The 26,801-nt window shown below is 35.8% G+C and overlaps 1 protein-coding gene across 7 annotated transcripts in view; it reads left to right on the plus strand.

Annotated features, from left to right (window-relative positions):
- Nucleotides 1–26,801, plus strand: part of LOC149806952 (spermatogenesis associated 6-like protein) — a 99,898-nt gene that overhangs the window by 19,752 nt on the left and 53,345 nt on the right. For 3 of the 7 annotated variants that reach the window (XM_089960059.1, XM_089960070.1, XM_089960103.1), the window contains exons 7-9: nt 8,497–8,674; nt 16,662–16,761; nt 18,441–18,556. In XM_089960059.1, the coding sequence (XP_089816185.1) occupies nt 8,497–8,674; nt 16,662–16,761; nt 18,441–18,556 (394 nt within the window). Of the gene's footprint in view, nt 1–8,496; nt 8,675–16,661; nt 16,762–18,440; nt 18,557–21,090; nt 21,180–26,393; nt 26,438–26,801 lie in introns of all 7 variants that reach the window. The other 4 variants (XM_089960065.1, XM_089960077.1, XM_089960087.1 and 1 more) reach the window with 4 other exon arrangements.

Below are 26,801 nucleotides of genomic sequence, written 5' to 3' on the forward strand. Positions count from 1 at the left end.
TAAAGATGTACTAACTTATTAAATTGGTGCATGAATTTTTTATTTGGAAAGCAGAATGTAAACTGTTTCTATCAACATTTTTTGCAAAGTTTCTGCATTGCTTGTGTCCTACACAAACAATGAATATGCAGATGTCATATGTTTTCATTCAACATAGCATGAGCATTTCAATTTAATGTTTGTTATAGTTCAGTCTTTGAGGAATTTATTTCTCTAATTTGAACTAGCAGATTGACATAATGTATTTGTATTCTAAATAATTTGGCACATTTATTACTTGAAAATTATTTGTTTGTTTAGGGGCACTTATGAGCAGGATTGTACAATATGTGTAAAACGTATTCTTTGCAACATTATTTCTTTATCTTCACTTTAAATTGCATTTTCCCATGTCTCATAATTTTATGTTGAAATTTAGAGCCAACTGAATATTGCATGAAGTATATATAGATAATCTTTGCAGTTATCTTTTCTTTACTTGCATTTTCTTAATATCTTTTTTCTTTATCTTATGCTGAAATTTACTGTTAACAAAAAACTGAATTATATATATATATATATATATATATATATATATATATATATATATATATATATATATATATATATATATATATATATATATATATTAATTTGGTTGATAGGAAACATATTTGAAGAGCTTTTTCCATGTTACATTCCTGCTTTGCTTGGCACATTACTCAGTGCATTTAATTCAAGATTTTAATTTAAATCACAGGTACCTTTACAGTCCCTGATTATAGATTAAATCACAGGTACCTTTACAGTCCCTGATTATAGATTTTAGATTAAATCACAGGTACCTTTACAGTCCCTGATTATAGATTTTAGATTAAATCACAGGTACCTTTACAGTCCCTGATTATAGATTTTCATTTTTAGGTCATAATCAAAGTAATGTTTAGCTCTCATTGCCATAGACCAGAACAGAGCTTATGTGGTGACTAGTTGTCCATCATTTGTTGACTCTTAGCTGTCCTTTCATTAGTGCAAGTTTGTTATTGCGGCAGAACCTTAAATCTGATAATCTGTTTACTTATCCCAGACATTACAGAAACATGTTTTGACACAGTCTGGAAAATGTATTCTGTAATGTTGACTGCCTAGTCAGATTGGTATTAGGGTAGTGAAAGGGGGGATAATGCAGCGAAATATGTCCTGCAGTCATCCATTTCTGAGTATAAGATTCCATCTGTTGGCATCAAATATTTTATAGATCAGCTTGTTCTTCATACTTGGTTAAAATGGGAATGAAACAAGCTTCAGAACATCAAATGCACCACTGTAGAGTGACATCCCTCATATAGAACAAATCCTAGATATGAGGTAGTATTGTGCTAATCACATATTGGACACATTTACCTCACTCAGACAGTCCTCCTGAATGGTGAACCTCAACTAGAGTGCATTCCCTGTCAGTCTCCACTTTGGAACACATTCTTGTAGAGTGTGTCAGCTTTGACCTTGTGTGTCATTTTAGTATGGACTCATTGAAGAAACTTGAAGATGATATGCCATATTAGAAAATCTTGGACTTTTTGAGGGATTGAGGCTTATATAACAAATTTGGGCCATATGTTTTGCTTGACTTCTTTAACTTTTATATATTGTTTGGATGGGTTCATCTTTCAAAAGTTTATGTGTAATTCTACATAATACATACCTACATACATACACACACATACACGTACATTCATACATACATACCCACACACACACATCCATCCATACATCCATCCATACGTACGTACATACATACATACATACATATTTGCATACATATACAAACATACATATATACCACACACATACATACATACATACATACATGTGTGTTGGCATCCGTTAGTCTCGAGAGACGATGGAACTGTACCCATGAGAGATGCCCCAGTTGGTGGTTGTGCAGCGTCTGCTGTGGCTAAATAGTCCAATGTGGGAGTGGCAGCCCCTGCTGCACTTGCTGCACTTGAAGGTTGTGTCAGGTGTTGGTTGAAGCTGCTTCTTCTTCCTCTGCGATCGTCTTTCATCAGCTAGCAAGCGTTGCTTGTCCTCTCTGGCTTTCAGACCAGTGATCAGAGCATGTCGCCAGCTTGATCTGTCTAGAGCGAGCTCTTCCCAGGTGTTGACATCAATATCAAGGGCTTTCATGTCGTGCTTACAGACATCCTTGAAGCGGAGATGTGGCCGTCCGATCAACCTTTTGCCAGAGGCAAGTTCCGAATAAAGAATGTCTTTGGGGATCCGTCCGTCATCCATCCGACGTACATGGCCCAGCCATCTGATGCTGGGTTGGTGGAGGAGTGTGATCATGCTGGGAATCTTGGCATGCTCGAGCACCTCGTTGTTTGTTACTCGATTGCTCCAGGTGATCCTGAGTATGCGTCGGAGGCATCGCATGTGAAAGGCGCTCAGTCTTTTCTCTTGTGAGGCGTACAGAGTCCAGGTTTCACTGGCATACATGAGAGTGCTTAGCACGCATGCACAGTACACGGTGATCTTAGTGTTCATGGTCAGCATGCTGTTGTTCCACACTCTCTGCGACAACCTGGAGAGAGTTGTTGATGCCTTTCCGATCCGCTTGTTGAGCTCAGCATCGACCAAGAGGTTGTTGGTGATGGTAGAGCCAAGATACATGAACTGACTCGCCACCTCAAGTTCATAGTTGTTGATGATGATGCTTGGGGGTTCCGCGTCCTGAACCATCACGTTTGTTTTCTTTAGGCTTATGGTTAACCCAAACTCATCACATGCTTTAGCAAAGCGGGCCATCAGGCGCTGAAGCTCAGCTTCTGTGTGGGTGGCTAGAGCAGCATCGTCTGTGAAGAGCATGTCCCTGATGGTTACTTCACGCACTTTGCTCTTTGCCTTCAGTCGTGCCAGGTTGAACAGTCTGCCGTCTGATCATGTGTGCAGGTAAATCCCTTCTGTGGATGTCCCAAAGGCATGCTTGAGCAGGACTGCGAAGAAGATGCCGAAGAGCGTGGGGGCAAGGACACAGCCCTGTTTAACTCCACTGCGGATGTCAAAGGGGTCGGATGTTGAGCCATCATACTGCACTGTGCCTTTCATGTCATCGTGGAAGGACTGGATCATGCTTAACAGCTTTGGAGGGCAACCAATTTTCGCCAGGATTGTGAAGAGTCCGCCTCTGCTGACCAGATCGAATGCCTTGGTGAGGTCTATAAAGGCCAGGAAGAGGGGTCTGTGTTGTTCTCTGCATTTTTCCTGCAGTTGCCTGACAGAGAAGATCATGTCGATTGTGGACCTCTTTGCGCAGAACCCGCACTGCGACTCTGGGTAAACTCTGTCAGCAAGCGTCTGCAGTCTGTTCAGGATGACGCGTGCGAAAATTTTACCCACGATGCTGAGAAGTGATATGCCCCTGTAGTTGTTGCAGACACTTCTGTCACCCTTGTTCTTGTAAAGGGTTATGATGTTAGCATCTCTCATGTCCTGAGGCACTGCCCCCTCGTCCCAGCACTGGTAGAGGAGGTCGTGCAGGTGTGTGAGAAGCACGCTACATCCACACTTGATGAGTTCTGCTGTGATGCCATCCTTCCCTGGGGCTTTACCTAGGGACAGTTTCTCTAAGGCCTTCTTTAGTTCGTCTACAGTAGGTTTCTCATCCAGTTCGGCCATTGGAGGGAGGTTTTCAATGGATTGAGGGCATCTTTGTTCACGTGGTTCTCTTTGGAGTACAGTTCAGAGTAGTATTCCACCCAATGCTCCATCTGCTTGCCCTTGTTGTGGATGGTATCGCCTGTGGCAGACTTCAGTGGTGCTGTCAGTTTCTTCGTGGGACCCATTGCTTTCTTTATGCCATCGTACATGCCTCTGATGTTTCCAATATCTGCTGCTGACTGGATACTCTGACAGAGCTGAAGCCAGTATTCATTGGCACACTGCCGTGCTAATCTCTGCACTTTGCTTCTGGTAGACCTGTATGCCTGTAGTGTCTTCTGATAGGGGGATTGCTTGTATTGCAGGTGAGCACTGCGACGCTCTTCTATGGCTGGCATGAGTGTGGCAGAGTTAGCCTCAAACCAGTCATTGTTCTTTGATTGCTTCTTACCAAAGATCCATGTGGCTGTGCTGTATACAGTCTCTCTGATGTAATCCCATCTTTCTTTGGCACTGCCATTGGGGGGTTCTGAGTCAAACGTCTTGGAAAGAGCATATGTGAATTCCTCAGCCTTGTCTGGATATGATGTCTTGCTCACATCAATGCATGGTTGACCCTCTTGCCTAGAGCGGTGGATCTTCTTTGGCTGAAGCTTCATTTTGCAGCACACCAGCGAGTGGTCAGTGTCGCAGTCAGCACTGTGGAAGGTACGGGTAAGAAGCACACCCTTCATGGCTGACCATCTTGTAATGATCAAGTCCAGCTGGTGCCAGTGTTTAGACCGGGGATGCCTCCAAGACACTTTGTACTGTGGCTTTGTCTGAAAGAATGAATTGGTGATGCTGAGTTCGTGGTACGAGCACATCTCTAGAAGGCGCTGCCCATTCTCATTCATCTTCCCAACGCCAAACTTGCCAAGACAGGAGGGCCAAGAGTCATGATCGGCACCCACCCTAGCATTGAAGTCGCCCAGCAAAATCAAGTTCTCTTTCTTGGGAATTTTGTCGATGAGCGAGTTTAACTCATCATAAAACTCATCCTTGGTATCTGTGGTGGATCTTAGTGTGGGAGCATATACACTGATCAGGTTGACAGGCCCGTTTGCGGTGTGGAGGCGGAGGGATAGCAGTCTTTTATTTCCTTGTTGGCAGGGTTCTATCATTCCCAGTAGAGTGTTCCTGACAGTGAATCCAATACCAAACTCTCTGGCTTCATCTGCGCTCTTTCCTTGCCAGAAGAATGTGTAGTTCTTTTCTCTGAGGGACCCAGAATCTGGTAGTCTTGTTTCCTGTAGTGAGGTGATGTCGACCTGGAGCCTTGCAAGTTCGTCATTGATGACTGAAGTCTTACGAACATCACTGATTGTCTGGAGATCATCTGAAAGCCCAGTCAGCATGGTCCGGACATTCCAGGTACCTAGTTTGAGGATTGAAGTCTTCTTTTTTATTTTTATTTTGTTATTTCTTGGTGCAGTAGTTGCATTCCGCTTGTCAGGTACTCGCATACCTTAAGCCTTACGCACCAAGCAAGGCAGGCGAACTATGGCAGGACAACACCTTATTGGCTGGGGGCTGCCCAGTTTGAGGCGGGCGGTAGCTGTCCTGTGAAACATGTTGGTCTCTCCCACCGTCAGAAGCAACCCCTGGCGTCTGGCTCTACGCCAATCGAGCGGTGACTTATAACCGGTAAATTGCTGCTTCCCGTGTTGTGTCGACGCTATGGAGCAAAGCTGGAGTGTCCTCTCCAGGGCGCAAGCCTGGGCAGGGTGATATGGAGAATCAACTGTTGCCCATGCAGCTGATCCCCCCTCTCCACGCAGCTGATGGATCCAAGGGAAAGGACAAGCCGATACATCATGGCACCAGCTGCATCGCAGGAGTTGCCGAGATGACACTGAAATCAATGCCAAGTCGCCTTAGGGACTCCGACTCCAGATTTTCTGTTGGGGTTTACTCCATTAGCCTTTCCCCTAAGAAGGTATAGTCGCAAGGCAGTGAAGGTTTGAAATCGGAGTTTACCTTCTCCTAGATGGGTGACCACCCAAGGTTAACGAGCCCCATCTGCCCGAAGCATCTGGTTTTGAGGCGCCAGAAGCTCGCCTGTCATCCCTTCTCCAGTCAGTTTAAACAGGTTCCGCCACTTGTGAAGGCCTGGAGCTGGATTTGGTTGTCAGAGGCTCTATCAGATGCAAGCCATTGGGAGATTTCCAAGGGAAGTGGGTGCTTATGTCCCACAACCGCCCCCGGCGATGACAACCCTTGAAACCCATACATACATACATACATACATACATACATACATACATACATACATACATACATACATACATACATACATATGTACATACATACATGCATGCATGCACGCATGCATACATACACACACACATACACACACACACACACACACACATACATGCATACATACATACACACACACACATACATACATACATACATACATACATACATACATACATACATACATACATACATACATACATACATACATATTATACATACATACATGCATAGAAATTATTGGGAGGATTACCATGAAACGTTATACACACATTCATCTGAATGTCGAGTTGGTCCTGAATGAAATCGGTACATCTATTATGACCTCTACAGCAGTTATCTTGAAAATCTTGTTATTGCTACTCCTACTGGATGGAAGGTCATATAGCAATTTGGGTTTTCACTTAGTAACTTTTTGTGATATCTAGTTTATCCTAATGGAAAATGATATAGATCTGACATACAATTTAGCCACCATGGTGGCCAACTTGAAAATTTTTAATTGAGGTTTTCACTGAAAGATCTCTAATGATTGGTCCTAAATGAAAGTGGCACCCACCTGTTAAAGAGTATCTGTCAACAGGGACCACATGTTAGTGGTATAATTAGTGGCCTTTTCTTGTATCTTTCTACAAGTTGCCATGTTCTCAAGAGTAAAATGTAGCAAATCTGAAGGATTTTACATTGTATTTTGTGGCATATAAGAACATTCCATTTGAATACCTTTTTTTCATGATTACCTTCTAATTTTTATAGGTACTAACCCATAGTTTATATGATTACCTTCTATTTTCTATTGGTACTAACCCATAGTTTTATATGATTACCTTATATTTTCTAATAACCCTTAGTTTTTCCATTCTCTTTGCTAGTTTACTGATTCCCATTTTAAGCAATTGAAAAACACAAGTCAACATTAACGTTTAATAAAACAATACCATCCAGTGCTTGCAGAAGCTTATTTTCATTCTAATGCATTCTGAAAGGATATATCATTACCAAATATTGCTCTAATATAGAACAAAGAATTGTGACTGGTTAAATTTTTTAAAAAATGTTTAAACTATTTAAAGACATTTTTGGCTTTTATGGTAGGAAGTTCTCAGAATTGTATGTTATAGTCTTTCGTACAATTCTAATAATGCTTTCCTTAAAAATGGAAACACAATTCTAAAAAGTTTAAAATCTTTTCATTAACATTAACAGTATTAATTTTTATTAAAGTTTCTAAATATTGAATTCAGACTTAGTGAACAATTAAATTGTATCTTCATTCATTGACTCTTTGGTTGGTATTAAGAGACGACTTTGTGTTTTACTTTTGCTTCCTTACTGCTAAGTCAAACATAGCTTTTGTAGGAAAACAATTAAGTTGCAGACAGTAATTAGCAATTAATTTTAAAGCTTATTAACCAAATCAAATAGAAAATTACCTCTTTGTTATGAAACCTATTGTGATTTTAAAAAGTAATTAGGTGAGACAAAGTTTAGAGACATTACACCTTGCATGTATTTTGAATTACTTTGGTAAAACAAAAGCTACTTAATGTTTCAAACTTCATTTAAACAAGATCAGTGTTGATGATCCAAAGATGCTGACATGGTACTTTTATTGAACAATCTGTCAGATTTGGAGATAGGGCAAAACCATTCATGACTGAAATCGTTCTGAATCAAAATAGAATTTTCACTTTAAAGGAGTTTTTGGATTACTGGGGTTCATTATATTCATCTGTGAATGAAAAATATCATCAGATTTCCTCTTTTAGGCAAGAAAATGTTTTCCTGTCTTTTTTTTTTTTTATAAATGATACATAGCTGGTCAGTTTCTAATAACAAATATACCGTACATGTATGTACTGACTTATAAGTGGAGTCCATCTCCAAATTGCATAGACCCTGATTTGCTGTAGCATAATGATTCTGGCAGATCAGAATCTATATTGATTTACTGAATACTTATAACCAATATCATAAACCCAGATGTGTTGGTACATCATGCGATAGCAGATCAGATCTGTGCATTTTGCATTAGGACTTGACTCTTAAGCAAGTATACATAGTATGTATAACTAGGATTTCACTGCATCATAAAGATTTTCTAAGCTGTTTTCTACTTTACTTAATGGTTTACTTGGTTAAAAGACCATTGTCTGCCTGTATACATGGAGTAAGTTTCAGTATTGTGGGGATCATTATAGCATAATAATGACATTAGGGACTAAACAGTTCTTTTGGCCTTCCGATTAATGGTTTTTTTAGTTTATTGATGTAAATTTTTGGGAATTGAGGGACAAATTTAGGGACAGTTTTTGGTTTCCAGGGAATATTGGTTGCAGAAGATTCAGTCTTGAGAGGTTTCATTCTCCAGTGCTTTCCTGGTTTTTAAAAGTGAAAAACAATTTAGATTCTTCAAAGGAAGTTAAACTTGTGATTTGATTAAGGTTTCATAGTTATCAATCCTATGTTTGACTTATCAGTAAATAAATTTTCTTTTCCTGCAGTAGATTCTTTCTACTTAACTACGTCTTCTATATCCCTGTCTCTCTTCAGGTCTTACCTATCGGATTCCAATGAGGAAGACGAGCATTACATGCGGCCAACGTTAGCCTCTATTTTTCGTTCCAGGTCTAAATCACCAGCAGCTCGCAAAGTTTTGGAAGAGGTCAGTAATTATCGAATTCCACAGCCTTCAAGTCCAGCAGAGAAACCTCCTTTTGTTGTTAGACACGTAGGTTGAAAATAAGAGGGTAAAATCAATGTAAAGCTTGGTTTGTAGTGATTTTTTTTAAAATGTTTTATATTTTGAATTAACATCAGAAATTTGTAATCAGTGGAATGGGATAATTTTCAAAATGCACAAATTAAGGATTTTGGTAAAAATAATTTAGAGTACCAATGAAAGTTAGATGCAACTCTTGAATTTGTATTTCCTTTGGTATTCTTCCTAGTGAAAGAAAGCTATCTACCAAATTTTTTACTGGAAAATAATTTTTGGGATGATCAGGATTTGTTTTTATTTTGTCTTAATTTGAATCAGATTTAATACAATAAATATTGTTATTTTCATTGCAGTTTTCCTATGTAGAATTAACGATTCATATTCCTATACCATATTGACTGTTATTATGAATGTGAATATTTGTATTTTCCATTTCAATCGGGGATTTTTAAAAATATCTTTTATGTGTAGACTTGTATCATGTTATACTTTGTACTTTATTTCTAGAGAGGAAAGGGAGATAACTTCACTAATTTTGCTTGCCTAGAGAGACTCTACTTTTGAAAGGAAATAAATGGCAGTAATGTGTATTTGAAAAAACTTGAATCTTGTGTATCAAAATGCAGATTCCAAAAGGTCCCTTACCATCAGGATGCAACCTACCTAAGCATTATATGGCATTTAGATCAGTGTGCTTAGATTATTAGGTTGTGTCCTCAGTCTAAGTGCAGTCAATATAGTTTGGAAATGTTGTTGGAATCATGCTTCTTCTAAGATCAAAACAGAGTTTCCAAGATGTAAGCTAGCAGAGTTTTAACAAAGAAAAAAAATCCAATATATTTATTGTAATTTCCATTATGAATTTGTTTTACTGCTGAGCAAGTTATCATTTAAATCAAGTTTTGCTATTTATTTAAAATCAATTTTATAAAATGCAAGCCAAAACAATCACTGCTTTGGAGCAGATCAGTTGTCAACACCATTGTAAGACAAGTGTCAGTCCTACTCAATGTGTCTAAATTAATTTACTGGATGGATGGCCAAGCCCGCTATATATTTCTAAATGAGACTGGATGGCTGGGTAAGCCCACTATATATTTCTAAATGAGACTGGATGGCTGGGTAAGCCCACTATATATTTCTAAATAAGACTGGATGGCTGGGTAAGCCCACTATATATTTCTAAATGAGACTGGATGGGTGGGTAAGCCCAGTCTATGTTTCTAATTGAGACTGGATGGCTGGCCAAGCCTACTCTATATTTCTAAATGAGACTGGATGGCTGGCCAAGCCTACTCTATGTTTCTAATTGAGACTGGATGGCTGACCAAAATCCTACTCAATGTGTCTAATTGAGAAAGGATGGCTGGCCAAGCCCACTCTATATTTCTAATTGAGACTGGATGGCTGGCCAAGAAGGCTATATTTCTAAATGAGACTGGATGGCTGGCCAATCCCACTCTATACTTCTAAATGAGACTGGATGGCTGGACAAGCCTGCTCTATGTTTCTAAATGAGATTGGATGGCAACAAACATGCCAAACCCACTGTGTGGTTCTAAATAAGACTGGATGGCTAACTTTTGCTATAGTTACTATGCAAGGATTCTAGTTTATATTCTAGCCTACATTAACTGTCAGTGGGTGATGTCATTTATGATAAGAATGAAAATATTTCTTTAGTATGCAAGATTGTACATAATGTGGATGAGGATGTTTATTGCAAAATATGTTCGTCCAGTATGAATGGCATGTATATATAAAATTTATTTTAGGTACATTATACCTGCTGTCTTAATCTTCAATGAAAAAACTTTTGTCTCTATGTACATTTGCAACGTTTGATACAGGCCAGATGTCAGGTAGTATATATGTAATTTGATACAATTCATTTGATTGGTCACAAGGTGGTAGAACACTTTGTTATCTTTTAACTGTAAGTGTTTTGTTGTGAAAGTGGCAAAACTTCACCCTAAGTCCATCAAGCTTTCCTAGTGCTGTTTATTTCGAATCTTTATAATTTAGCCTCAGACATGCACCAATGAATATCACTTTATTTTAATTTTGTATCCCTATCTTTTTAAAGAAGCACTGGGTATTATAATACAGTCAGGATACAGTCTTGTCTATATGTAAGCATGTAGAGTTTTGTATACATACATGTATAATGTCCTTGAACATCTACGCCATTAAAACTAGGTACATGAAACTTGGATTATTGATTGTCCGATGGGTGCAGATTTTGCCAGCACTTTCAAAATTTTGGTCACACCCTTGCGGGTTGGGATAGAATGGGATTGGGGTGAATTTACATACATTTTGTCTTATGTTGGAGAATTGGCATGTCTGATGAATGACCCAAGTGTCAGCACATTTGAAAGTGGCATCCCAGAGTATTGTCCTAGGGTCTTTCCCTACCCCTTGGAACTTTGCTCCTGGGTCTTAACATAGACATTTTTTAGGTCACCATCCATTAACCACCTATACACTTGCAGACGTACTGCGCATGAAAAGACAGATAAGTAAATGCATTTAACATTGACACAAGGATCCATCCATGCCCTAAGGACATAGCCCTTTGGATCATACTTATAAGCAACTGAAACCCCTACATTACAACTATTAAAATAAAAATGTATCCATGCAGCTGACAGTGGCTTCAAGGTTCCTCTTTACCCCACCACAGGGATTTAGCCTTTAACAACAAATGAGATCCACACCCAGTAATTATGTACATAATTGCCGGTCATAAAAAATCAAATGCACATACTCCACTGGCATTTTCCCCTGGATCAGTCATTACCTAAATGACCTACCAACAGACTCAAATTTAGGTATGGATGTTGAAATAGTGAAATGCCAAGTTACATGTTTCACAAACACAGCATTCTTGTTTAACTATTAACATTATTTTGTTTGAGATAAGAATTATTGTAAAGCTCAGACAAAATGGTTGTGTATTGTTCTTTAAAATTTACCTATTTAGAATATGTGAAGTACATGATGATGCCAACAATGGATATATAAACATTAAGAACTCTTTCACATCTGAAATTATTGTGAAAAGTATCTCATTTTTGTTTGTGAGAGCATATCAAAATTGTTTACCCTCACCCTCACCATATAAACATAACCCCTGAAAATGGGATGTTATCAAATCTGCATTTAATTTATATTTTGTTTGCATTACACTTACCATCTTATTGTTGTATGTTAACAGTCCCACAAGTGCATTCTGATTTTGTGTTTATAGCTTCCATTAATTATGTGCTTCCATTCATTATGTCCTGTTGGGTTTTTTTCAGTCATTGGGAATAGTCAGGATTTCCATTTTCAGTAAAAGTAAAAGAAAACAACTATTGCTTTCTTATCTTATAAAAAGTATTCTGTAATAAAATATTTAATGTATAAATTCAAAAGACAGCATTGAATTTGTGACAATTAAAAATATTACTACAGTTGCAATAAATGTAAAAATATAGTTTTAGAATATTATTCAGCAAATTTTATTTCTTATTTTATTTTCTTCAAATGAATGCTGGCAGATAACACTACCAGCAGTGATGTCATCACGTCAGTGCATTTGTTTAAACAGTTTCATGGCTTTTATGTAACAAATAAAAGAATGTAAAGAATAAAGAATCTGATCATGAATGATCATACTAAGGAAATTTAGTATTAGCCCAAAATGTAGGTAAATAAATTTTCAAATCCAGTTATGAAATACATTCATGTTATGTTTCATCTTTGTTCATCATTTATTGTTTTTTGTTTTGCATTTGCTTCTCTTTTTCATTCTTATTGTATTCATCATTTTATTTGTGGTGATTTACATCTAGTTTGCATTCTTTTAGCATTCTACTTATGTTTCACTGCTAACATTACCCATTTCAGGGTCTATGCATGCATAGTTTTGTACACATGTACAATAAAATATAAATGGCAATGTAATCAACCCATTCAGCCACTCTGATACTCGTCTCCTCCAAAAAGGTGCAAACTGTCTGTAAGTTGTTAATAATTGTTTTCCTTCAGTTCTCTAATGTGGTGAAGGTTCACATTGTGTGTTTTAGCTTTAAAACACATTTGTTTTATAACAATAATTTGCGTTTAAATTTATGTTTTATTTTCATCACAAAAATCTTAAATGATCATTATTAGTAGAATCACAAAACCAGGAAAGAATGCTTAATTTGGTTAAGATATTAATACTAGTTATATCTGTCCTATTCTTCTAATTGGCATGATTACTTGTTGTCTGTGTACTTTAATATTTTACAATACTCAATTTTAAAATATATTTATTTATTTGTTATGCTCATAGAAACAAATTAGTCTTTCTTCAGGTATACTGCAACAAAACACTAGAATTTTGCAAAGCATTTTTAAGGTAATCCATAAAGCCTTAATTGGTACTGTTGCTCGTAATGTTTTATTGTGAACTTGGTGATCATTCACAAAATCAGTCTAGTGAACATTTAAACAATGTGATTTTCACAGTTGCCCTAATTAACAGGACACATATCACCTAATTACTTGTTACTGATTTTCGTGCTAATTTAGCACAAATTTAATTCTTATAGAAATTGTGTTTTACGGTGACCTTCCTGTTTCCTTGATCTCTTGATCAAGTTTGCAGACTATGTTACTGTTTATGTTTGGAGAAAAGTTTAATGTCATAATAATGAATTATCATACACATGTTATTAAAATTTATGTAATATAAGTCCCTGACTTACAAATGAAAAGGAGTGCTCCAGTGGCATAGTGGTTAGAGCATCCACCCCGAAAGCTGGAGATCGCATGGTCGATCCCCGTCCGAGTCATACCAAAGACTTATAAAAATGGTACTAACAGCTACTTCGCTTGGCGCTCAACATTAGGAGTTTAGTGTTAGGACTAGTCGGCCTGGTGTCAGGATAATGTGACTGGGTGGGACATCATGCTACATGTCTGCGGAATGATGTCCCAGTGCTAGACATCACTATAAACTGCCACACTGCAGACATCGTAGCAATATGACTGAAAAATTGTTCAAGCTACGTTAAAAATACAAATCATCACACACTCACATACACATAAAAAGTTAACTGTAATCAAATGAAACTTATCAGTTATTCATGTTACCTGTTGTAGGTAAATTACAGTTGCATCACCAGTAGACCTGATTAAAATTTCTGAACACTTTATGTTTCAATATTGATTCATTGATAGATATAGAGAATAACTGCAATTTTGAGTACAAATTAAGAAATATTTGGTATGTGAAGATAATTTATTGATGTATGAAGTCATGTGTGACAGACAAAATGCATCTGCTTCAACAGTCTGTAGGCAGTTTTATTTCTGATTAGTTCATACTGTGGCGAGAGAGAAAGAGAGAGAGGAAGAAGAATAAAAATGAATTAAATATAAAGACATGTATGTAAGGGTAGATGAATTTCCTAAATAGGAAAAAAGTAGTTCCAGATCAGTATCATATTTAACACCACTTTGACAATATAAGTTTTGATTCTGTTGATAAATTTCAGGATTTCATTTTCAAATAGACAATAAAATCCTTTACCAAATTTACTTTTGTACCAAATTATAAACAGCATAAACCTAATCTGTAATCCCATGACGGACCAGCAGATAGGGGTATATGTTGTTGTATGAAGGGTCAACAAATCAGAATGTATGGTGTTGTATGAAGGGACAGTGGATCAGACTGTATTTTGTATGAAGGGACAGCAGATACAGCTGCATTTTGTTTTATGAATGGACAGCAGATCAGGCTGTATTTTGTACCAAGGGACAGCATATCAGGCTGTATTTTGTTGCATGAATAGACAACATATCAGGCTGTATTTTGTTGTATAAAGGGACAGCAGATCATGCTGTATTATGCTGTATGAAGGGACAGCAGATCCAGTTGTATATTGTATGAAAGGCCAGCATATTAGGCTGTATTGTTTTGTTTGAAGAGCAAGCAGATAAGGCGGTATGTTGTTGCAGCATGAGCATTTCAATTTAATGGTTGTTATAGTTCAGTCTTTGAGGGCAGCATGAAGGGCCAGCAAATCAGGCTGTATGTTGTTGCATGAAGGGCCAGCAGATCAGACTTTATGTTGTTGCATGATGGGCCAGCAAATCAAGCTGTATATTGTTGCATGAAGGGCCAGCAGATCTGGTTGTATATTGTATGAAAGGCCAGCATATTAGGCTGTATTGTTTTGTGTGAATAGCAAGCAGATCAAACTGTATGTTGTTGCATGAAGGGCTAGTGGATCAGATTGCATATTGTATGAAGGGCCAGCAGATTGGGGTATATGTTTGTTGTATGAAGGGACAGCAGATCAGGCTGTTTGTTTTAAAAAGGGCCAGTGGATCAGGCTGTATGTTGTTGTATGAAATGCCAGCAGATCAAGCTGTTTGTTGTTGTATGAATGGCCAGCAGATCAGGTTGTTTGTTGTAAGAAGGGCCAGCAGATCAGAATGTATGTTGTTGTGTGAAGGGCCAGTAAATCAGGAAGTATGTTGTTGTATGAAGGAGCAGCATATCAGGCTGTATGTTGTTGTATGCTGGGCTAACAGAGTAGGCTGTATCTTGTAAGAAGGGCCAGTCAGTTGGGCTGTATGTTGTTGTATAAAGGGCTAGTTTATCAGGCTGTATGTTGTTGTGTAAAGGGCCAATAAATCAGACTGTATGTTGTTGTATGAAGGGCCAGCAGAAGGATGTAAGGTGTTGTATGAAGGGCCAGTAAGTCAGGCTGTATGTTGTTGTATGAAGGGCCAGCAAATCAGGCTGTATGTTGTTGCATGAAGAGCCAGCAGATCAGGCTATATGTTGCTGTCTGAATGGTCAGCAGTATAGGCTGTATGTTGTAAGAGGGGCCAGTAGATCAGACTTTATGTTGTTATACAAAGGGCCAGCATATTAGGCTGTACATTGTTGTATGAATGGCCAGCAGGTCAGACTGTATGTTGTAGGAAGAGCCAGTAGATCAGACTGTATGTTGTTATACAAAGGGCCAGCAGATTAGGCTGTTTGGTGTTGCATGAAGGACCAGCAGATCAGGCTGTATGTTGTTGCATGAAGGACCAGCAGATCAGCTGTATGTTGTTGCATGAAGGGCCAGCTGATCAGGCTGTATGTTGTTGCATGGAGGGCCAGCAGATCAGGCTGTATGTTGTTTCTTCAAGGACAGACAGCTTAGGCTGTACGTTGTTGCATGAAGGGCCAGCAGATCAGGCTGTATTTTGCATGAAAGGCCAGCAGATCAGGCTGTATGATGTTGCATGAAGGGCCAGTAGATTAGGCCATATGTTGTTGCATGATGGGTCAGCAAATTAGGCTGTATGTTGTTGCATGATGGGCCAGCAGATCAGGCTGTATGTTGTTGTATGAAGGGCCAGCAGATCAGGCAGTTTAATGTTGTATGAAGGATCAGCATATCAGGTTGCGTATTGTTCATTCTACAGGTGATTTCAATTACTTAACATAGAGTATGATTTGTTGCCACATTATGCAGTAACAGTTGTGGTTTCTTGCTGTTTACAATTGGTTGCACAGTAAACTTTAAGGCTTTTAAAATCCCATTGCCCGTTGCCATGGTCAGTTAAACTTAAACACAGGTAAGCAAATGTCCAGATGCAGTTAACCCATCTGGAATGAAGAAGTATAACATTGCTTGTTAGAATGCTTCAGCAAGGGAATTGACCTTCTAAATAGTCAAAGAAAAGTATGAAATTAACTTGACCATGAGCAAATAAACTTTTTAAAAAGACTATGCCTGCATTTTTCAGTGCAATATGTAATTAGCCTTGAGTTAAAAAGCTCTTACAACTTGTAATGGGTAATTTTATTCCTAGTTATTCAATGTATTTCTTACAATTAAATTTGGTATCATCCAGACTAGTTTGATTTTTTTTAATTTAATATTTTCATCTGTTATATGCTAAGGCTTTATAGGTAATTTATATTTCAAACAACTCTATTTCATCTACATTGCAGCTAGACAGTAGTTTGATTGGCCGAAAACCTGGGTCACCAACAAAGGTAAAGAAAGGAAAGAAAAAAAGGTCCAAGACACCTGTGCGTAGATTAAGTTTAGGTAAGCATCCATCTTCGGTGTGGTTTGAGAGTAATAGGTACTAGAAGCAATGTTATTTTTGGAAACTTTGGGGACCATTATGAGAGTATTACAAATATAGATCTAAGCATGTGTTTTGAGGACAGGTCATGTCATGAATTTGTATTTCTTATATTTGTTATTTTCCAGATTTAAAATATTTGTTTTTAACTATTCCTTCATTTCACACTTTTCCAGCAATCCTTTTCACAATGTTAATGTTTTTAAAATTTTTTTATCAGGTTGCAAAATAATAAAAATTCAAATTTTATCCACTCAATCAGATATTAAATATCTTGTCCCAAAATATGTACTTTTGTTAGATTTTGTAGACATATTATTGGAGAAACCTGTACATGTCTTATTTTAGGATCTCTTAATTCAAATTCATGTTTCATCAAATTATTGCTTCCTAACGATACTATTGTATCATCTATGCAATCAAATTGAAATTGTTTCCTGCACATAGAGAGCCTCAAAACATGTTAATCTGTCAAATTTTAAACTTCCTGATTGACCTGATGCAAGTTTTAAATTAAAAAATAACAAAACTAAAAAGAATAATCATGTGGACAGAAGATACAGCTGCACTCAAGATTGTTTGTTGTGGAAAAAGTATGAGCCTTCAAATCTGTTGCATTCCTTTCAACAACATTTCATCATGATGCTAAATATTATTCATGACATATTTCACCCTGAGGTCACGGTGATAATTTTGTGTTTACTCTGAAATGACTAAGAATCTCAAGGTCCAGTTGATTTCAGCAGACTGTTCCGGAAGCATAGCACTATGTATGGGTTCAAAGCATATCTCTTACTTTCAAAACAAATGTGGCTGTTCATGACAGGATAGCAGGCCATTATCTGTAAAGGTCCTTGGAGAACTGAATATCCTGTCCTGGTTTAGGAAAAGGTTTCTACTGTGAAGGAAACTTTGTGTTGGTCTGCTTTCAGACTAAGATGGCTTTCGTCATTTTCCTTTGTAGACAGACAGTGACTCAGTGTTACCAGTTCAGCTTGGCTTTAATGGACACTAGGATGACACTGCAGGGAAATATAAGTTTGTAATTTGTACACACATTTATGGGAAAATGAAACAAAATTTATTTTCCTAGCAATTGTTATCCTCACAGTGCAGAAGGTGGACATTATGATACTCTGTCAGTGACTCCTCCAAAGAAACAGTTTACATGGAAATTCTAAGTAAACTTGATGCATAGGCTGACCACATGATGACCAAGAGGGGTGTGATATTTGGCTTTCTCCCCAGGTGACTCTTTAAAGCAGGAAAAAGTCAAATATACAAAAATTAACAATTGCAATGGCATTTGTAATATTTTTTAAAAACAAACTTTATGCATATATTTGTCATAGGAGCACGCATAATAAATTTTATGTAGTTTGAGTTATGACCCCTAGATCATGGTCCAAAGGAGGAGTTGTGGTCTGGGTGGGTTGGTGGAAGATAATATGTAACAAAAAGCATAGGGTTTGGGCATGGTGAACCATGGAACTTGTCCCATGCTACCAGTCAGATGCTTTTTCCAGCCTTGATATTTTGACACATGCTCATGAGATGAGAATTGGTTATACTTTTCCCTGCTTTTTTATTTCTGTTTCTGTCCATTGTTTGTATAATGCATCCTTCATGTGTGCTGTAGATGACTGTGTGGTCTGTAGTGTATATAGACAGCATATGGGCCAACCCTACTGGGGTCATGGTCCAGATGACCATGACCCTGAGTTGCAGCATGAAAGGAGATACTCAGCCCCAGAGGTAACAGAATTTGATGGAAGTCAACCATTTTTTTTTGTGACTTCAAGATTCATCTAATCGTTCTTTGTTGTTATACAGCAATGAATTTAAATTTCTAACCAGCAAGATTTAACTTTCATTGCTGTATAATGCTTGTATAAATTTTGCAAGTTTGTCTGTTTGTTAGATTTATATTTGCATTTTACTGATATATAGTTCATGTTTATTGAGAGATTAGTTATGATAAGAGGAAGCAATGTGTAAACTCGTCAGATTCATTCAGTTTTCATATAATTCTGTGTTTTATGATTTTTATGAAAATTATTTCATCCACAAACAAAAGCTATTTTACAATAGTATATTTTGAAAATAAATAATCGTGAAAAGTAAAAGCTTCATTACAAACAAAGCAAAAATATAGTTAATTGATTAATGCTTCAGTAATTACACGAGGGGAATGAGTCTGGTTAGGAACACTTAAACTTCGCTCTCTCTCTCTCACTTTATACGTTTGAATAGTGTTTTCATAATGATGCAGATTTGTCTATTTTTATTGTAAAATAATTGTCTTATTACAAAACACCATCAGTTATTGCTTCAGGACATTTTTGATTTATACTAGAGTCTCAGTTATTCAAAAAATAAAGTTAATCTGAATTTATAAATCATTACTGATATTTAAACACAGAATCCATTATTGTAAATAACAGTTATTCAAAACATTCTTGTGGCCTCAAACCTGCTCAAATTATCAATTTTTATTTTTTGAAAAAACCGGTACATTGTTGTGAACATCATACTCAATGTCCAGAAAAGACTGTTTTGAAGCATATCATCCTAACAACTGCATCATCCCAAGCATGACGGTCCTTATTTATGAAAGTATATCATTTGTATTTTGTTCATATTTATAATGTTTAATGTTATTTCATCTACTCCATTCTTTGTGTCATTTTCCTTTCTCAAGCAAAATTAGTATTAATCAGTCATGATTGCATAACTTACATCATCATGTAATTCATGATATCACATGTCAGATACAACCTGTATTCTATGATATCTTGCTTTACTTCATCATGTAGTTTATGATTTCACACATTACTTGTAACTTTTTGCTTAGGACAGCAGAAGTGATAAAAGGTCTTACATGATCAAATAGTTCATGATATCATGTCAGATATGACTGATATATCTGGAAGAGCTCAAATGACTCCTTGTTTTACATTGTCATGTAGTTCAAGATATCGGAGTTCATATCACCTTTATGCTTGGGACAGCTCATTTGTAAAAATGCATAAGCAATCAGTAAGCTGGGATATCATGCTCTACGCTATTTGCTCAAATTCATAAAAATGATGCTCTCTGTCATCAACTCTGCATTTTGAGACAGCAATTTGGGTTGTGTTGGCCTCAGTTAGTTGTTATTACATGGTCAGATAAGGTACAGGGCCATATTTTTTTCTTCAATATTTGTTTGTTCATAGCATTTTCCAAATATTTTTATAATATTGCATTTATATTAAATGGTATCATTAGGAAAACATCAATATCAAAATCAATAAATACAGTAGAATGATAATAGTCTATATGTTTTGCTTTTATCCCTTCAGTCGTAAAATAGATGCATACAGTTTCATCCAATAACATATCACTATCAGTTTAATTTCATTCAGTAATGCATCACTATCTGTTCAATTTCATCTATTATGGTATCACTTTCAGTTCAGTTTCATCTATTAATGTATCAATTTCAGTTCAGTTTCATCCAGCAATGTATCAGTATCAGTTCAGTCTCATCTATTAATGCATCACTATCAGTTCAATTTCATCCAGTAATGTATCACTGCCATATCAGTTTCATCCAGTCATGTATCACTATTGGTTCAATTTCATCCAGTATTGTATCACTGTCAGTTCAATTATATCCACTCTTGTATCACTGTCAGTTCAATTTTATCCAGTAGTGTATCAATGTCAGTTCAGTTTCATCCAGTAATGTTTCACTATTGGTTCAGTTTAATCCATTAACATATCACTATCAGTTCATTGGACAATCAGTTATCAGTACAGTCTGATTCAACCAAGGGAGCTATGGTAACTCGGTGGAGAATCAGACCTGTAATCCATTGGTTGCAGGTTCAATATTCTCCCATATCAGCCTGATTCAGCTGCCTTGATGTATTCTTGGGATAGGCACTCCATTTCCTCAGCATGATGTAGTGTTGTTTTAAAATCGCCTGTAAAATCAATAAAAAGAAAACATACTCAACCTGACTCCAACATCTCTCCAAAAGTAGAGTCTGGTATAAAATTGTGGACAAGTGATTGTAATTGAAAAGAATGACTTACTAACAAATTATTTAAAGAGTAATGATTTGTCAACTGAGTTTTAGTTCTGCTGTCTGAAAATAAAGCCACAGATGGCCAGTCTTAATGATCAACATTTAACTGTACTTTCTACCATATAATTTTATTGTAAGATACAAAAATGACAAGTTATACACATGTGCAATCTCATTTCATTTATTGCTAATTAACATATATTGGCCCATTAGATAAATATGTGACCCTGAAAAGCTGGGATGGTGAATATTATGATGATGATGAGGACGATGTGTATGATGATAATGGACTACATATAGAGGTAGTTAAATCGAGTAGATAATTTGATTTATCATGCCTCCATTTTCTCTTGTATGTGCAATTATTAATCATCTGGGAAAGTCATTCAAAGGCCATGCAGCCATACATAATTTTACGTAGAATTGAAATTATTTGTTTGTTAAAAGTGAAAAAAGTCTTTTTAAAGCATAATCAGTGTTGTTGTCTTATTTATTAACTCTACAGTACACTGATGCGTTGGAATACTTAAGTTGGAGGAGGAGAATGATAGTTTTTCTACATTTGTAACTTTTCCATATACTTGCTGTTTAGAGTTTTGAACAGTTCATAATTTATTTTTTGAACAAAATAAACAGGTAGTAAGGAAAAGGTCAATCTGATTGAAAATCAAGATCTCCAACAGAACAGAGGTCTTTTGGACACCAACAGGAGGCCATGTTCTGCTGACCTTTTAATTCACCAATCACGTTGCCGTTTTCACATTTATGAAGTGTAAAACTTCCTTCAGAATATATTGATCTAAAATAAATGGACTGGGATTCCAAAGCTTAACAGAACATGAATTTGTATTGGTGTCTCATATCCGTTTAGAAAAAGTACCGTTCCTGCTCATTTACAAGTCAGATCAAGCTGCAAACTAGACAGACTGTGAACTGCCATTGTATAATGTGCTGGCAGATCAGTGTCTATTTTTGTTCTACTGGCTCCTCCTAATAAACTGTATAGATCCAGATCTGCCAGTACATTATGTGATGTCAGATTTGGATGTATGCAGTTGGATCCGACTTTTAAACAAGCACATACAGAAGATCTTGAATTGAGACAGATTGGGAAAAAAGTATTGAAACATAAAAAGTTATTTCTTTGTCATATTCTCTGACAAAAATATATTCTTCTTGTTAAATCTTGAAACATGCAATTTAATAATGAAGCTTATAAGTCATACATTGATTATTGCTTTCCCATATGATTCTGTTGTAGTGATCATAGCCTCTGTACCTGTGACTTGACTTACACCCTCATATTCTGTATTTCTCATACCAAAAAAATCTTATACTTTGGAGGTAACCACAAACTTGTACCACATTAAGACCAAGCTGGGTTTTTTTTTCAATATCATTTATTGAATTAACTCGTCTATTCAAATGGACTTAGTCTTAAACTGTGAATATTTAATCCTGCAATATTACCCTATACAATTGGTAATATTAATTTCTGTGTGCACTAAATCTTTTCCTTTCAGTTTTGGTTCTTTTGTGTTGTTAAGATTTGCCTTCAAAATATAGCTTAATCTGACTGATTGAGCCGGATGTGCCAACATCATGTTAAAGTTTTGAAGCATATTCTAAAATATACATATTCTGAGCATTTAGTTTAACACACATTTATTAGTCCAGTTAGATTTTTTTTAAAACCTCATTTAAAGATTGCTGACATATTCACTAAAATATGGAATATGAACTAAACAAAGGATAAAGTAGGATAAGATAAGTTTGATTTAACATCACTGTGAATTATCTGATATAACATAAGGTCTCGTGAGCTTTTTATTGGCAAGCAAAGCACACTACAATGAAGACATAGACATTTCATACGTGCATAAGGCATATTGTGTCCTCAATAAATTGAGAATACACAATTCAGTGGTTTACATGATAGTTCTGTCTTATCAGACAAACCTGTAATGTTCATATTATAGCTTGTGACCGTCAGCAAGATCCCCAGTTGTTGCCTAGACTGCCTGATTGTATGGTGTTGTATAATTAGCTTCATTACTTTATAGTTTGACCCTATCACACGGCCCAGTTTAGCATCTTATAGCTTTGGGCCAATAGTGGTACCACCAGTTTTGATGTTACCCTGAGTGATTGTACAGCATTATATATCCAGCATGGTTACTTAATAGTTCCACCCTGTCATACAGACCAATTAGCATCTTATAGTGTAAGACCAATAATTGGATTGCCAGATGTTGCTGAGCCTGAGTGATTGTACATTTGATATAACACAAGTTAGCTTGTGGGAGCAATTTATACAGATGATGTCTGTCCATTATTAAATATAGCTGCCATTGCAAAAAGAATGGCCAACTTTTAAGGACTCTTTCCCAATAGTCATTTAAAAGAATTTGACCAAATTTGTCAGAAAGCATTCATGCTTAGCATAAAGTCCTTTCAAGCTTATGCATAATAATGCAAAAATCCACCATAAAATATGGCTACTGTTACTAAAATTAGAAAAAAAATATTTCATTGACCACATTTGATAGAAAGCACCTGACATAAAACCCTTCAGTTTTGTACAAAAGATGTATAATGGTGCTGATTGTTTTGCCATAAAGATACCAAAATTGGCCAAACCTTTAAATTTTAGAAGATAGTCATCCGACTGATCATGATTTCTTGTCTAAATGCTCTAACTTGTGTTTAACCAATAGGAATGTATCAATCAGCTGAATACTCTCAGGCTCTATTGCAGATTCATGTTATTCAAAGCAAAAAATCTGTAACATTTTAAAATTTTCATAGAGTTAGAAATTATTTCCCTTTTGTTAGTGAGGTTAGGTAGGGCATAGATCACATAGGAGAACTCTCAATGTACCACTTGTTCTGTGCAGTAATAACTAACTTGACTTAGTGAACAGAACTCACTCAGTATTATAACATGTGAAAATGATAAACAATCATAAAATTAATAGCATGTTTTCTTTAAATAAAATTCTTTATTTAAAATTCAAAAGTAATTTTTTTAAAACTAAGATGCACTGTAGGTGGTCAGGATATGCTGTGACATTATAAAGTCATATAATTGGATGACACAAAGGTACTACACAATTTTACACACATTACATGGAGTAATGTATATACAGTGTGCACCAAACGGTAACTTTCCAGGCACACAAAAAACAAGCACTCACAAAAATAGCATACTGAAATATAAAATTACAGAACTATTTTGTTATTTTCAGTTCTTAATTACTATAGACTCCAGTTAGTATTCATTGGTTAATTGATTGCACTGAAAAGTATTTGGAAGTTAGATTATAGTAAGTATAAACTGTCAGTTAGTTGGAAGTTAGAATATAGTCCTTATAAACAACCAGTTGGAAGTTAGAATATATTGATTATAAACAGTCAGCCAGTTGGAAGTTAGAATATATTGATTATAAACAATTAGTTGGAAGTTAGAATATAGTGATTATAAACAGTCAGTCAGTTGGAAGTTAGAATATAGTCCTTATAAACAACCAGTTGGAAGTTAGAATATATTGATTATAAACAGTCAGCCAGTTGGAAGTTAGAATATAGTTTTTATAAACAATTAGTTGGAAGTTAGAACATAGTGATTATAAACAGTCAATCAGATGTAAGTTAGAATATAGTCCTTATAAACAACCTGTTGGAAGTTAGAATATATTGATTATAAACAGTCAGCCAGTTGGAAGTTAGAATATAGTGATTATAAACAAATCAGTTGGAAGTTAGAATATATTGATTATAAACAGTCAATCAGTTGGAAGTTAGAATATATTGATTATAAACAGTCAATCAGTTGGAAGTTAGAATATATTGATTATAAACAGTCAATCAGTTGGAAGTTAGAATATATTGATTATAAACAGTCAATCAGTTGGAAGTTAGAATATATTGATTATAAACAGTCAATCAGTTGGAAGTTAGAATATATTGATTATAAACAGTCAATCAGTTGGAAGTTAGAATATATTGATTATAAACAGTCAATCAGTTGGAAGTTAGAATATATTGATTATAAACAGTCAATCAGTTGGAAGTTAGAATATATTGATTATAAACAGTCAGCCAGTTGGAAGTTAGAATATAGTGATTATAAACAAATCAGTTGGAAGTTAGAATATAGTCCTTATAAACAACCTGTTGGAAGTTAGAATATATTGATTATAAACAGTCAATCAGTTGGAAGTTAGAATATAGTTTTTATAAACAATTAGTTGGAAGTTAGAACATAGTGATTATAAACAGTCAATCAGATGTAAGTTAGAATATAGTCCTTATAAACAACCTGTTGGAAGTTAGAATATATTGATTATAAACAGTCAGCCAGTTGGAAGTTAGAATATAGTGATTGTAAACAATCAGTTGGAAGTTAGAATATAGTCATTATAAACAGTCAATCAGTTGGAATAAATGCAGAAATAAAAGGTTTTGGTTTGGTTCTTATATTTTTGCATAGCAAATCAAGTAGTTTATTTGGTGCCAATATAATTGGAATAAAGTGCCGTCCTCAAGAATACTGCACAGTAGACAACCTGGGCAGAAGCAATGGTATGATTCAAACCTGGATCCTTTTGGTTGCAAGACCAATATGCTAAACACTGGGGCACTGTGTCTCTTGATTCCATAAGTTGCCTCTTGCAATACTATGGCCTTTTCTACATCCCTGATCTTGTGGGGTGATGTGGAAGATATGGAAACTTACTGAACCATATAAATTGCACTGAGGGACTACCTTTAATCAACTACTGATAAAAATAAATTTCTGTTCAGGAGGCCTTACTGGTTGTTGTAAAATCAAATATTTAATCCCATTGTACATGTATTGATCAGTTACCGTGTACACAAGTACTTCCCTAAAAAAGTCATTATTGGGACCATGGTTTCTAGCAAGTGGCCAGTTTAGAGAGATTTCATTTATATTGGTTCTGTTAGGATCAATATATGTAGCTCATTTGCAGAGGTTTGTGGTTTACAAATGGTCCTGATTAGAAATGTTTTACTGTTTTTGGATAATTGCTCATTTTATGTTGAGAAAGAACAAAAAAGAACTTATAATACATAGTATATGTAAAATTCATCAAGTTAGTTGGGTGGGTGGGTGAGGACTTCCATATGAAATGCTGTGGTTTTTTTTAGACCAGATTTGTCTTCACTTAGGCTTAGGGAGAACATTATTTTTGTAGAGGATTTTTGCTATTTTTGTTTTGTTACACATGCTAAATTTTCCTTTCATAATGATTGATTTGTTCTTTTTGATTGTCTTTCAGCAATTCACTTTGACTTTCTCTCAGAAGACATTCAGACTGGGTTTTTTATACTCACGTTTTTACCATTTATTCAAAATTAAATGTTTAGAAAAAAGGCTCTGGATGTAGTGCACTAAAATTTCATTTCAGGTTTTGTTATAAGTAGATAGATAAAACAAGTCTTAGTATATTGGTTATTCTTATTTTTACTCTAGACCTTTATCCTTCTTTTAGGGGATAATTTTACACCTTTGAGAAAGCAATATCATCTGAAAGAGGTAACATTTTGTGTAAAGTAACAGCTAATTGATCTACTACATTTTTCCTTCAATCTAAGTGTGGTTGCTGGTTTGTGGCATTTTACCTCATGTAGAAACTTAACCTTAGTAGTCCTTTTGTACTAACATGTAACAAATAAATCTGACTTAATTGCTGAACAAAATACTGTAACAGATGCTGCCCAGTTACTTGAAATACAAATAATTAGTGTCATTAAATTTGTGTAAATTTTTGGTGGGTTGTATATTTTTCACATACATATGTTGCTATTAATCAGGAAAAAAATTGGTGTTAAACTGAATTTTCATATTTCATAATATGTTTTATTTTCATTTTTGTTTTGACATTGAAAGTATATTAAGC

Source organism: Sinohyriopsis cumingii, chromosome 1, assembly GCF_028554795.1.
Source record: "Sinohyriopsis cumingii isolate HCF-2022 chromosome 1, ASM2855479v2, whole genome shotgun sequence".
Taxonomy (NCBI): domain Eukaryota; kingdom Metazoa; phylum Mollusca; class Bivalvia; order Unionida; family Unionidae; genus Sinohyriopsis; species Sinohyriopsis cumingii.